The sequence below is a fragment of the Muscardinus avellanarius genome (assembly GCF_963383645.1).
Source record: "Muscardinus avellanarius genome assembly, chromosome: 6".
NCBI classification, from domain to species: Eukaryota; Metazoa; Chordata; class Mammalia; order Rodentia; family Gliridae; genus Muscardinus; species Muscardinus avellanarius.
In genome coordinates, this window is record NC_137791.1 from 57,719,642 (window position 1) to 57,735,385 (window position 15,744).

General features: G+C 36.6%; 1 protein-coding gene across 11 annotated transcripts in view; it reads right to left on the reverse strand.

Annotated features, from left to right (window-relative positions):
* Positions 1-15,744, reverse strand: part of PDLIM5 (PDZ and LIM domain 5) — a gene marked incomplete at both ends in the record, with an annotated part of 222,160 nt that overhangs the window by 19,689 nt on the left and 186,727 nt on the right. For all 11 annotated transcript variants that reach the window (XM_080698083.1, XM_080698095.1, XM_080698094.1 and 8 more), the window contains one exon: positions 2,889-3,066. In XM_080698083.1, the coding sequence (XP_080554209.1) occupies positions 2,889-3,066 (178 nt within the window). The remainder of the gene's footprint in view (positions 1-2,888; positions 3,067-15,744) is intronic.

Genomic DNA, 15,744 nt, shown 5'->3' on the forward strand with positions numbered 1-15,744 from the left:
AGTAAAATGAGTGAGAGGGGTATCATCTGGAGATAGAATTCCCCCTGGGTTCAATCCCCAGTACCATAAATAAATAAATAAATAAATAAATAAATAAATAAATAAATAATATGGTAGAAAACTAACACTAAAACATATAAAATAAATCTTTTCCTTCTCAGAGTCTTCCAGGGTATAATATTCTGTGTTGAAAATATTAAACTTGCAACTGCAGCTCATTTTTAAAACAGGTGTCCAAGAGAATGATACTTGATCTAAGGCCTCCTTGCTTTGGTAAGTAATACTGACACTGAGGCCAGGGACTAGAATTATGCTTTCACTAGGTCTCTGAACTGACCACAGTCTATTCAAGTTGCTTTAGCATTTGAGCACCAGGCAAATGTGCTGTGTTAATTATTGTTACATGATCTTGACATGAACTAATCCCCATGCCTATTAACTTCCTTAGTCAATGAAGCTTTAATGCTTAAATGATAACAAGTGCCGGACAACACAGAACAATGTAAGATTTAACAGATGAGGGAGCAGTAAGTGATGGCCATTCATTTTATTAGCGTAATATAGATTTATTTTTTATTGTAGGATGTCTGTGCATTAAAATTACATCCTGGCCTAACATTAAATTTGAAACCAAAGCAGGCAGGGATGGCAAATGTAATTTATCTTTGATCTTCATATTTTCTCCATACTAAGTTTTTCAGAAGTGCTAGTAGTAATGACAGGATATCACAGAACTGGATAATCGCACATGAATCAGCAACTGACATAGTTGACACTGTGTTAGCTCATCAAGTAATTACTTGCTTACAATAGTGCACAAATAACAGCAGTGATTTCTGTTTCCTTAAATGGTGTGTTTGTTCACTATATGGTATCTCTAAGCACCAGTCTAGGTAACCAAACTACTGTAATAGAAACTGTGTAACAAGTTGAGTTTATTTTTATTTTATTAATATTAAACCTAAAAATATACTACTGGTAGTAACTAAGAACACTACTGCTTCATTTATTGGGATAAAACAGTATCACATTAGAGTTCATTTTTGTAAGACAATAACCTTATATAAATACTTTTAGGAAAATGACTAACCAAAATGAATGGGGCCAGAGTGGGCGCCATCTGTTCAGCTGAACTACTCAGTGCCTCCTCTAGGTGGGATACTGTGCTAGACTCTGGAAACCTTTGCTGATTATCCCTCCTCCTCCCTCCACCATTACTACTGCCACTGCTACCAACTAGTTCTTATTAAGCAGGTATTCGTGTGGAATAATGAAATGTAAGTGAAAAATAACAGTATACAAAACCTACAAAACACTTCACTTCTGTAAAATGATACCTGTCTCTATGTATATGTTTTGAAAGTCTGAATGAAAATATTAATAATGGTTATCTTGGGAATTATATATGAATTTGTGTTTTTGCCTTCTGTTTTTCTACATTTTTACATGTCCCAGTGAGCACTGCTTATCTTCAAAATAAAATCACTATTCTATTTTTACTCTTGAACTGTGTGCTGTGTTCTTGTCACATTATCTAATTACTAGCAGGTTAAGGAGAAGAGTATCAATTTTTAGGCTCCATTTTAAGAATTACATAGAGATATTATTACCTAAGCAATACTTATATAGTAGAGGAAGGGAAAACGTAAGTAAGCCTTAACCTTATTTCAACTTCAGAGAAGCCATTGTTTCAACAGGATAAACTGTAAAGAGAGCATGAGCAAGCGTTTCTACCTATTATTTGTTACTGCCAACAAGGCAACTCGCAAAGAGGTAACAAGGTCCTTTAGGTGAGACAGCTGCGGTCCGCATTTACTACTACACCTCATAACACCTTAAAAGTCCCTTATTAAAAATGCTCAGAGATTTAAGAAGGTCTATTTGAGTATGCTCACTTCAGATCTCTGGGCAATTTTTCTTTCTTGGAGTTTAAGAGACAAAATAGATCTGAACAAAAAAATAGTTTATAGAAGCACTGTTTAAATATTCTTTAAATGTTTTAAAGAACTAATCTAACATTTAAAGTATTTATGAACAAATATGACAATAATTATATCTTTAAATGTTTAAATATTTGAAAATCCCATTTTTCCCTTCTAGGGTTCAAAGTTCTTTGTGCTACTAGCTATTTTTAATTTAAGTGAAAGGCTTCAATTTTATAATTTTTTTCTTTTTGGTACTGGAGAGTGAACTCAGGGGCACTCTATACCAGAACCACCCCCTTAGTCCCTTTTTATTTTGAAACAGTGCCTTGCTAAGTTGCTAAGGCTAGCCTTGACCCTGAGATCCTTGACCCTGAGATCCTCCTGTCTCAGCCTCCCAAGTACTGGGACTACACAAAAAAACAACATTGAGGTAAATGATACTTCAGGGTTACCTTAAGTCCTTTTTGAAATTCCACATTTTATCACTATTTTTTTCTGTGTGTGTGTGTGTGTGTGTGTGTGTGTGTGTGTGTGTGTGTATGCATATGTATGTGGCACTTGGGATTAAACCCAAGGGTATTCTAATGAAAAGTTACACCCCCAGCCTTATTTTTATTTTTACCTTGAAACAGGGTCTTGCTAAGTTGATGAGGATCTCATTACTTGCTCTCCCAGCCTTCCAAGTACTAGATTTATATGCATGTTACCACCATGCCTGGCTTCCATAGTTCTGATAGAAATTATTAACTGACACAATTGGTATTCTTTCATTTTAATTTCACCAAGCCCATACTTACTTTTCATTAAATTTTATCACATATATACTTATATTTATTTACTTCAATACTATTACATAGAATTATGGCAGAAAGACTTTTTATTAATAAAATAGTAAATATTATAGAATATTTTTAAAATTGGTATTAATTACTTTCAAGGAATTTTCAAAAACTAGAGACCCACCTGATGACCTGGTTACAGTGAGCACACATCGGCGTTCGCTTCCCTGCTGGGATGTGCTCCGCTCTCTGCACCAGTGTGTCCTGGTCATCTGGCTGGGGTTGCCCTGCAGCTGAGCTGGCTGGGGCCCCTGGTCTGGAGGAGGAGGTCACACTGTTTGAGATCCTTCCAGTAGAAGGTGCTGGAGTTGAAAGAGAAGAATGCCAGAATGAGAATAAGTCAAATACAAACTTTTCCTAAGAGTCAAAAAGTTTTAAAGTAAACCTATTCACTCACTCACTCACTCACTCACTCACATTTATGGTAAAGTTAAGAAACAAACACTGGGCTGTGATTGCAGAGATGAACAGAAAAGAAAACCAAGCATCATAACACAGTGAAAGAGTTATGACAGGTGTGCTGTGAGCACAAGATGCCCACTCTGCAAGGTCAATACCAAAGGCGATGCATTTCTAGTTATCTACACATCTATGCTAACCATTAATTAATTAATTCCATATATACCACAGGCATAATTAAGAACTCAATGTGTTGAAGACATGCCTAATACAGCCTCTCTTTCAATTTGTATTCTCTAAGTAGATTATGCAATTAGTTACCCAGGCAGAAGGTAATTATTTAGAATCATCCTTGCTCCTTCCTCTCCTCTTATAGTAGGTAAAAAAAAAAGGTTCTTCTGATATTTTATCACACATAGTTCTTGATTGTGCACCCTCTTTTCCATTCTTAAAATACTGCCCTTATTCAGGTCCTCGACATCTACGTGAACTGTCGAAGTGTCTTGTTTGACTTAAATTCTTTTTTCCTACTGCTACTTAAGACTCAGCTCTTAACCCAACCACAACCCTGCACAGAACATTTTAAGGATTTCTCTGTCCTGTGAATGTAGTCCACTCCCCCAAGCCTGGCATGTAAGGCCTGCCAGGGGTCTCTTCCTGCTTCACAATCTCATCTTCCCCAACTCTCCCTTTTGCCTAATGCTATAGCCACAACAAACTGTCTCAGTTTTCCTTGTGAATGCCCACAGTCTAGATTAGCTCTCAGTAATGTGATACCCTCCTTCCTATTTACATGGTAACCACTACCAATCTCACTAAGAAGCATGAGAAATGAGAAGAGCAGAGCAGTACAGCAAATGATGTGTGCATGCATGAATGTCCCACTTAGAACCTCACTGTGATATGCAATTATAATGCACCAATAAAAGTATAAAAGGAAAATCTGACATATTTACTCCATCAATATGAATCAAGGTACATAAACTTAGTTGATATTTTGATATCGTGTAACTGTCATTGACAGATATTGGACTTAGTAAAATGTTATTTGAAATTGTTAAAAGCGAACGGTTTAAGGAACTCTCCCTGAACTACCTCTATCCATTACCTCTTCCACATTTTCTGTGAATGTCTTTATTTTTGCTCTATACAATAGAGGTAACAAGTTCTGTGACTTTTCTTCACTAATTAGAACACTCCCAGGAACTATGTCTTATTTACCACTCTTAAAACTAATACAGTGTCTTAAGCAAGTGCATGAATGAATGAGTGAATAAACTGGGATTGAAACACATGTGGATGAATATGAAAACCATAACTGAAACCAGCAGAAGGCCTTCTCTTTACTTACAGGGAATTAGGATGTAATAAAAAAGATACACACTAAAGTGGTTTAAAAGGAACAATTTTTATGAAAAGCACACAAATAATACAAATTAACAGTGTGTTTACAGACACACACATAACACACACACACAATATTCCCTATATTCAAGATGTAGTTAGATCTGGATAAGCGTAAATAAGATAATTGTAAGCATAACTCTCCCTCACCAGAATAAACCCTGTTTCCGACAACGTGCCCTTACAGACCAGAAACCCAGCATCAGTAGACACTTAACACATGTGTGGTGTCGTGCCTGGCACTCAAGTTGTGAAATGGTGCTTACAGACCAGAGACCTCTACTACTGCCCATGTTTCAGGTAAGTCCACTGGGCTGGGAACACATTTCCATTCTCTTAGGCTTATACTTTCTCTTACAGATATGGAAAATAAAATGACTAATATTCACTTTGTTCTTGTTAATTTACTCTCATAGTATGACTCTCATATCTATAGCTCTCTAGTTTTTATACCCAGCCTTGCATTTTCAAGGATATTTTCTTTTCTTTTGCGGCACTGGTGATTGAACCCAGGGGCATTCTACCTCTGAGCTATACCTCCAGACCTTTTTCATTTTGAGACAAGGGCTCACTAAGTTGCTGAGGCTGGCTTCAGACCTGTGGTTGTCCTCTCCCAGCCTCCCGAATCTCTGGCACTATGGCATGCCCCACCATTCCCGGATCTAGGACATTTTCTATGTCACATCCAGTTACTGTCTTTAAGATATAAAAATGGATTTCTCTTGCACACACTACCATTTTTTCCTAATAACATCTGTATTCTGAATTCTACTTAGGCAGCATGGACTCTGCCCCTCCTGTCCCAGGTACTTCATCCCTGGAAGCAATTGCTTCACAGTAAATGTTTTTAAGTTGGTTCTTCATTTCCAGTTCAAACCCTTGTTCTATCATTTGAGTTCTTGGCTTGAATTCCTCATATCTGGCCTGTTACAAGTCTCCTAATTACGATCTCTGCTGCTAGTCTCTTCTTCAACTTACTTGGGCATATTATTTTTTTAATCAAAAATGCTACTCTGATCATATGTTCCTGCTTATAGAACTGTAAACCCTCACTGTAAAATGTAGACAGTCTCGTTCCTCAGTGAACTCACTCCAATCTTAATACCCTCTTTTATGCTTCCCTAAATATCAGCATCACCACCATCGTAAGATTATACTTATTTATATTTAACTGATGCAATCACTATTTAAAGACACTATGCTCAACAACTTTGTTATCATCAGTGCCACTTTTCAACTTTCAGAGGAATCTAAGGTAAAGACATATTAAGTAACCTGCCCAAGTCCACATGGCAAGAAAGGGCATTCTTCAAACTGGGCATTCCAGCTCCAGAGTCTGTGCTCCTAAACACTATGCTCCCCTCTACTCACTGGCCCTGGAGGGCACTGTCCCCGGAGCCCTGCCGCCATGATCCCCAGCCAATGACATGTCCCTTTCCACTGCTACTTAGTTTTTCCATTTTACAAGGGCTCATAGAGGTCCATTTTCTCTTCAGTGTCTTCTGTTAGCATCACGGCTTAAAGTCTTTCCACCTGTATAATTTACTTAAATATTTCTCAATATCCTGTTAATACTTTTTCCTTCCTAAGTCAATTGCTTAACTGTTAAAAAATGGGTTAAATTGTATACTTCCTTCTATCTGCTACCCAAAACACTTACAAATAGGAGGTAAATTTTTAATATTTAATCAATTAAATAGAAAAGTGAAGGTTACAAATTATTCTTCTGGTTTTTGCCTTTAGACTACAGGAAAATACCCTTTAAATGTGGATTAGGTTCAGGATTTTAAATAATGGAAAAATTACCAACTGGAAAATCTGAAAAATCAGACCTCAAAGAGAGTCAAAACCCTTTCATCTACCATATGTCTTTATTTTGTCACATTATCTATGCCTAAGCTCTAAAGTACTGGGTTGATGAGACACTTTTAGCAATAAATGAGTGTCATAATTCTCCACCAGTCATTATATGAAACATAACATCTGGCACATGCCTCAAGGAGAAGGTATATGGGAACTATTTATTTAACATGAGAAATCATTCTCAAACATGAAACATGCGACTGTATCTTAAATGCATAAAAAGTAGAGCTCTAAGCTCTCCTGCTGTTCTTTTCTTGGGAAGAAAAGCCTTGCTTCTGTTACTGCCCATTTTAACCACTTTGGATATGACAGAGGTTCTCACACCTCCATTTGTTGCTCTGTTGCTAGTACACTGGCCCATGTACAAAGCAACTCAAGCCCTGTTAATTATTGAGTACTGAACATTTCCAAAGCACAGTTATTTCCCACATGAATAAAGTGATGTTTCATTTCTTCAGACTGAATTTCTCACTACTCTAGCCTAGGAATGGGCAGCCTTTGAGCAGTCAAGTGCCAACCACTTGGCCTCTGCCACTTGGCAGACCTGGCAGAGGGAGGTATAGAAGAAGAGGTCTTGGGAGAGGAGAAAGAAGAAACAGCACCAAATAAGCCCATACTTTTCATAATGATTTTGTAGACAACTTCACTCACATACAGGGAAAACCAGCCTTCTATGGAGAACACAGTAACCAAAATGCTTCAAGTTTACTAAACCCATTGTTTAAAAAAAATCATCTACTTTTACATAGGGGAAAAAAAAAATATATATATATATATATATATCTTTGGGGGTGGATTAAAGATGACAATCTACTTATTTGTAATAAATTTTTTTAAGTCCTAGTAAGACCATTAACATAGGAACACAGAATAAGCCCTATCTTATAATGTAAGAATCCAGGTCTCAAAAAAAGTATGTGACTTATTCAAATTCAAACTACCCTCCAAACTAACAATGCTGGTGAGACTCTCTTTCACTAACTTTACTATAGTTACTTAAAAGTCTCTTAAAGGGTACGAATGGCATATATTACTACTTAATCTTTCTTTTTACTTTTCAACATTATGATAGTCAAACCTAAGATTATAAAGATTATCACTAAATACATTAAACATAAATTAACTAAGGGAAAAACTCAGCAGTATACTAGAATATTTTCTCAGTACATAATAAATTTGCCAAGTTAAGTAAGAAATACCTAATGCACAATATGTTGAGTGGCTAGCTTTAAAAATAGTTGTCATGGCCGGGTGTGGTGGCGCATGCTTGTAATCCCCGCGCTTGGGAGGCGGAGACAGGAGGATTGCGCAGGTTTGAAGGCAGCCACGCTGGCTTAAGAGACCCTGTGTCCAAATAAAAAAAAGTCTGGGAGTGTAGCCCGGAGGTAGAAGGGTTTCCAGGAACCCCAGTACCACCAAAAAAATAAAAAAATTAAAAACAAATAGTTGTCATGGTGATATATCAGAATTTTAAAAAACAAACAAATCCCTAGTTTATATATAAAGTTACACATAAATTTAATTTACTATGAAGAAAAATACATCTCTTTTGGAGATGAAAAATTTTTAAAAATTGAACTACATATCGTTCATTAGTTTGACAGATACTTATTGTTATTCAGTAAACCTTTATGACATATCATTTGGAACAATAAAGTAAAAATTCTTTAATCTAGAATTAAAATATAATTCTTTCATTATATTTTCCCCAAGTAGATGATTCAGGTTTGCCTTATTTAACAAATTAATTAACTCATATTTTAAATGATCTTATTCTGAGATTTAATTTTATTTTCTAATTATTCCATATCCCTAACCAAGTGATTAACAAGTTTATCCAAATAGCTTCTGCACTAACAGGTCACATAAGTTAAAAGGTACTTTGGATATACAATAGAAAGAGTTTCTAGTGAGAAAGCAGGTTAAAATCAACACAACTCCTAGTAATACAATACAATGTGTAAATTCTTAGGCTGTTTTTTTAACTAGATTAAGAATAAGGTGGGTTGTCTGATACTTTTGTTCTTTATTCCTGTTTCTAAATCAGTAGCTTCCCTAAATAGTCTAGTTCCCTTTAGTAGAAAGACAGTAATTTTGCCTCTGGAGTCACTCCTCTAAGTGAAGCTTTATTGAGCAGTGTGCCAAGAACAGTTCTCAGTGCTGGAGACAGAGCAATGGACAAAGTAGTCAGTGGCCTGGCCTCAAGGTATGGAGAGACATAATGAACAGTAAGAGGAACATAAAATATGGTATTTTAATAGACCTGTCAATTAACAAGGTATGTTAGAGCTCTTGGTTTTTCTATGTGTTCTCAACAAAATAAGTGCTAACCAAGCACTTTACTACTCAGCTACATCCTCAACCCTTTTTTAAATTTAGAAACAGGGTTTCACTAAGTCACCCAGGCTAGCATTGAATTCGCAATCCTCCTGTCTCAACCTCCCAACTACTAGGATTACAGGCTTGCACTACTGTGACAAGCTTCCACCCACTATTTTAAAAACCAGTATAGTAAGCTGGGAGTGGTGGTGCATGCTTATAATCCCTGCATTTGGGAGGCTGAGACAGAAGGATCTAGTTTTGCGGCCAGCCTCAGCTACTTAGTGAGGCCCTTTGCAACTCAGTGAGACCCTGTTTCAAAATAAAGAATAAAAAACTAGGGCTGGAGGTGTAGCTCTGAGATAGAATGTCCCTGGGTTCCATCTCTAGTACTGTAAAACACACACACACACACACACACACACACACACACACACACACACACACACCAGTAAAGTTTCTGTTGTTGTTATATATGTTTTTTCTCTATTAAGTAAAATTGGCTTTCTTTTTGAGATCTTTTATTTTATTACTGGCAAACTGTAATCATACATCTTGATGAAGTTCAGGGTGATAGAGGCATGCATGTGTACAGTACTTTCTGAGCCCTCCTCCAGTTCCCACCCCACTCCCTAGCACATGCCCAACACATTGATTAGCTTGGATAAGTCTGTGTACATACATATGACCACTGAGGTGTTTCCCTCTTTAAGTCTTCCTTCCCCCTCTCCTCTTCCTCAGTTAGGTCCCCTCTTTCACTTCATTAAGGTTTCTTCTCCTTTGTCTGGAGTCCCTCCTGTGTTCCGATTTTTCCCTAGCTTTCACATATGAGGGAGAACATCTGACCCTTCCCTTTTTGTGACTGACTAATCTTACTTAGCATAATATTCTCCAGTTCCATCCATTTCCCTTCAAATAAAATAATTTTGCTCTTCTTAAAGGCTGAGTAGAATTCCATTGTGTATATTTTTCATAATTTGTAATCCAATCACCTGTTGATAGAAATCTTGGCTACTTCCAAGGTTTGGCAATTATGAGCTGTGCATCTATAAACATAGATATGTATGTATTACTCTGGTATTTTGGCTTCTATTCTTTTGGGTAGATACCGAGTAGTGGTATTTCTGGGTCATATGGTAGGTTCATTCCCATTCTTTTGAGGATCCTTGACACTGTTTTCCAAAGTGGTTGCACTAATTTTCAATCCCACCAAAGGTATATCAGAGTCCCTACTTCTCCACATCCTCTCCAGAATTACCACTGTGATTTTAATCATTGTCATTCTAATTGGGGTTAGTTTTGAATTGCATCTAATTGTTAATGATGCTGAACATCTTTTCATATATTTACTGGCCATTTATATTTCTTCTTTTGTGAAGTGTCTAGTTCACTTGCCCATTTTTGATTGGGTTATTTGCTTTTTTGGCAGTGGAGTTTCTTGAGTTCTCTGTATATCCCAGATATTAGTCCTCTATCAGAAGAGGCAAAGATTTTCTCCCATTCTTTTGGCTCTCATTGAAGTTCTTGTTAGTTTCCTTCGCTACACAGAAGTTCTTCAGTTTAATGCAATCCCACACATTAATCCTTGTTTTAATTTTGTGTGTCTTTGCAGTATTGTGAAGAACTTTTTATCTGTGCCTATATATTGCAGTGTTGGTCCTATGCCCTTTTCAAATAGCTGTACACTCTCTGGTCTAATTTCCAGTTCTTTGATTCATTTTGAATTAACTCTTGTGTAGGGGGAGAAAGTGGAATTTTTTCCATTTTTCTGCATATGGTTAACCAGTTTTGCCAACGACATTTGTTGAACAGGCTCTTTTTTTTTTCCAATGTATGTTTTTGGCCCCTTTGTCAAAAATCAATTAGCTGTAGGTGTGTGGATTTGTTTCTGAATCTTTTATTCTGCTCCATTGGTCTATGTATCTGTTTTTGTGCCAATATCATGCTGTTTTTATTGCTATGGCCTTGTAGTATAGTTTGAAGTAGGGTATTTTGATTTCTCCTGAGTACTTCTTATTGCTGAGAACTACTTTGGCTATTCTGGTTATTTTGTTGTTCCAAATGAATTTAAGGACTGATTATTTCTATATCTGTGAAGAATTACTATGATATTTTAATGGAGAGTACACTGATCTGTAGATCACTTTTGGAAGAATGGCTATTTTGATATTTAATCTCTCCCATCTTAAAGTGAACTGACAAGCAATCTCAACTTCATCATTATCCTTAATTCTTTTTTGCCATAAAAGGCAACATAGTCACAGGTTGGGGAAGTGGGAGTTATTTTGCTTACCACACTTTTCAACCACAATGTTAATCAGTATCAAAAAGGTCCACATGTTATACTTGCTTATATGTTTTTTTATTTTTGCGGGTCTGGGGATGGAACCCAGGGACATTTGACCTCTGAGGTACACCCTCTGCCCTATTTTTTATTCTTCATTTCTGAAACAGAGTCTCACTAAGTTGAGGAGGGCCTCACTAAGTAGCTGAGGCTGTCCGTGAACCGCAATCCTCTGGTCTCAGCCTCCCAAATGCTGGGATTGCATGCGTGTGCCACCACACCCAGCATGGTTATATATGTATTTTTTTTAACATCTTCTAATCTATGATTCTATCCCCCTATTCCTTGTAACGTATATGCTTGTATAAAGAAATCTAGTTATATACCCACATTACACACACACACCTTTTTTCTTTGTTAAAAATTTAAAAGAGAGAATAACTTCTTTGCTTAATCTTTACAACAAAGTTATATGGTATTATTGCTATTAATTTATAGCTCAGGTGTATAAAACTCAGAAAGGATAAGTGACCTGCCAGAGGACAGGAGAACAATGAAAGGAAGCAAATGTTTACTCAACAACTACTGTGCATAAGCAATGTACTGGGCTTTACTACCATAAATAATACGTGATTTCTGCCCTCAGGGAGTTTAAGGAAAGAAGGTTACAGACCAGTACAATCACTTATGTTATAGGGGATGCAATAGTTTGAATCTGGAATGTCCCTCAAAGGCACATGTACTGTCTGCTTGGTGTCTTTAGCCACGGTACTGTTGGAAGGTGGTAGAAACTTTAAGAGGTGGGTCTAGTGAGAGATCACTGGGGATGTGCCCTTGAAGGGGACTGAGGGATCCCAGTCTTTGGTTCTTGGCCATGAGGTGAATGGGCTTCCCCTACCACACTTACAATGATGTGCTTCTTCGCCATGGGCCTTAATGTAACAGGGGACAACCACCAATGAACTGAAACCTCACAACTGGTGAGTCAAAATAACCCTGTACTTTAAACGTTGATTATCTCAGATATTTTGTCATACCAATAGAAAGCTGACAACACAGAAAGTATTTGCTCAGAGTTGAAAAATTAGTGAGTTTACTCATAGAGAGAACCATTTACCATGTACTAACGGCTTACAAAGTGGCAGGCACTCTGCTATGCATGAATACACAGTAGAGAACAAGGGTATACCTGGTCTTTTTCCCTCATAGAGTGCAGTCTTCTTTCAATGGAGGCATCTGGGATCATTTCTGCACACACAGTCCACTGAAAATATGAACTCAGGCTAGAAGAATTGATTCAAGAGTCATCAGCTTATTGATGACATTTGAATCACTGGAATGAGATTCTGGACAAGTACAGCAGGAAAGGAGAAAAGCTCCTTAATCAGACAGGAAACAACAGACACCTTAGGGTCAGACGTGAGGGAGGAGAAAAACCAGGAGTGTAAGACATGGAGGCTGATGAAAGGAGAAAAATGGGGGATTTGGGACCTAAAGCCATGTCTGTATATCTCCAAAGCCCATGTCACTTTGCGTTCACTCATCAAATATTATGTGACAACTGCCTGCCAAGCTCTTTGCCAGTGACTGCCTTGATTCATTATAAGATGAATACACATCTCCTCAATTTTAATCTAAACCTAAAAGCACTAACTTCTGGACCAGTTCAGAGAAAGGGCTAGTAATAGTTGAGATGGTTAATTTCTGTCTGCTAGTTTAATTTCCCTACTAAGTCTCCTATGATTAATTTAGGAAAAACATATAAAATCATTATTTTTCATCTGCACTGGTGTCCCTGGCTTAAGTGATCACCCTAAGCCCTTTGTGTACTCTAAAAGATTAGCTTAGTTTCCTATGGAGATACTTTTTTATTTTCTTAAACCTCCTCTAAAACTTTAGAAGATAAATGTAATTTTAGCTCTAATACTCTTGCTAAGGACAAACAGAAAAATTTACTAAATCCACCTTGTTACACAAATTCCATATAGCTGTAAATATTTCAATCAGCATATATGGATTAAGATTAAGCAACAAAGAAAATTCTGAAAGTGAATCTAGGATAACCATAAAGTATTATGGCGTTCTTATTTTAAAATCCTGATATTTCATCCTAACTGTCAAAAACAAGGCTAATGCTGAGAACATCAATGAATATGAATGTTCTCTACTGCAAAAGAAAGAAGACAAGTGTCTATAGTCCCTACAAGGCAGAGTCATACATGAGTTTATGGTGTGAAAAACAACTGGCTCAACTGCAAGGGGCGTTTCTGTTTAAAAAAAAAAACACTGAGGCTAATGTTGTATAAATAACTGGGCTACATCAAAGTGACATTCTGGCACTCTCAGGGAGATAAAGTATTGTAATTCAACATCTCTGAATGTGTTCTCAGAGGTATGGCAGAAATTTTACACATACTAAACTGAGCAGCAGCGGTGGCAACATGCTTGCATATTATTGTGCACAACAAGTGCTTGCTCCTCAGCCCCTTCCCCAACCATCTCAAACAGATGGTGTCCAAGACAGGCACAGGATCTGTGCATTTTATCTGTCAAGTTCCTCATGTTGGAAGAATAAACAACAGTCTACTCTTCATAATCCAGGCATGAAACCATATCCGACAGAAATAGAAAAAGTTAAGCCAAGATTGAAGATCAGAGGGTATTCTGAAGAGGTTTGTGCAGTTTTTATTAAATGAAATCAAGGACTTTTTTAAACTTGATGATTAAAAGCAAAATTGGATAGATTAAACTATTATCATTTCTCTAAGAAGTGGAGAATGCTGCTATGTATTCCATAAAGAACTGGAACAGGTGCATCCAAGGCTAAGTATCAAATATTTCCGCAACATCAGGAGGTTAGTTTCTTCCATTAGCAACCAGCCTTTCAACTTTGAGAACACAGATTAAACAGGATCTAGAGTGTCTTAATTAAAGTAAGCATGGTGACTTGGGTTAGGTTCAGTTCTCTTTTTAATTTCTTACATCACACATCATCAAAATTTAGTCCACACAGACCTGACTTTTCTCCCTATTAACTGCTCTGACATATAAAACTTTCACATGATCAGGATTAAAATAAACCCCGAATGTACCTTGTAGATAAATATGTAAGATAGTAACATATTGGATTTTGATATCAATCAATTAAAGTAAAAATATTTTATCTATAACAATATGCACAAAATTGTCTAAATAATCTCAATATCACTGCAATTTGTTAATTCAATAATGGGAAGACAAGCCTGTGCTTTAATTATGGAAAGCTTTTGTGCTTTATGTCATTAAAATAGGAACAAAGAACAAAAGAAAAGAAATAAAAATGAAAGATAAATTTTTTTCTTGTAGTACTGGAGATTAAATTCAGAGGCATTTTACCTCTGAGCTCCACCCTCAGCCCTATTTTATTCTTTATTTTCAAACAGGATCTCACTATGTTGTGGAGAACCTCACTAAGTAGCTGAGGCTGGCTGCGAACCTACTATCCTTCTGTCTTAGTTTGCTAAGTACTATGATTAAAAGCATGTGCCACCATGTCCAGCTAAGATAAAATAGTTTTTAAAAACAGGCATAATTCATAAACTCAATAATATTGAAGAGGATCACTGGTAAATCTATATAGATTCTATAAGCTAAGGACATGCATTAAAACTATTTCATTTCACATTAAATCTAGAGTTCTGATACATCTTATTTCCTAAGTAACAGAAAAATGAGTTTGGCTTTTATCATTTTTCCATTAATTTTCATCTTCTATAAGTGAAAAGGCAGCATAATCTCAGGGATGAAGGAAGAAGGTAATTACAACTCAAGTTACCTATACAAATATACAATCCTTATCATGTAGAAGGAAAAAACTAAAATAGAAAGGAAAAAAATTACAGAAATTTCTTCATGTCAAACAATATTCATAATGTCTCCAATGATAAGTATGTCACTACAAATTTTTTAAACTAGGATTATCTTTACATTTCTACTTCTAATCTTCTAAGAAGAGATTTTAATTCTCTCATTAAGGTCATTAGCTCTCTGAAAGAAAAGAAATTTCATTAGCATTGTTTAAAGTTACATTTGAATTTTACAGCTCTTAAAAGCAGATATCATTGCTCAGCTGTTTAATGCTGAAGGAAGCAAAATATCTAACATAATGTCATAATGTTAATATATAGTTGGGCTCATAGTTCTTTGATTTTCTAGCTGTGACCTTAGAAATAACATCATTCTGATTCTTAAGTTTCCTCATCTGTAAAACAGCAGTAATAACCACCTCAGAATGTGAGAAGTAGCCTGGTATGGTGGCATACACCTGCAATACCAGTACTTGCTTAAGCAGGAGGATCACAGGTCTGAGGCCAGCAAAGTTAATTAAGGAGATCCTGTTTCAAAATGAAAAATAAAAATAAAAAGGGCTGAGGGTATAGCTAAGAGGTAGAATACCCTTGGGATGAATCCCCAGTGTGTGTGTGTGTGTGTGTGTGTGTGTGTGTGTGTGTGTGTGTGTCTGTCTGTCTGTCTGTCTGTCTGTCACACACACACACACACACAAACACACACATGCACACATGCACACATACACAGAGAGAGAAGGCAAAATGAGGAAGTATAAGCCAGGTGTGGTGGTGCATGCTTGTAATCCCAGCATTTGGGTGACTGAGACAGGAGGATCTGGGTTCACAACCAACTTCAGCTACTTAGAGAGGCCCTCCACAACTTA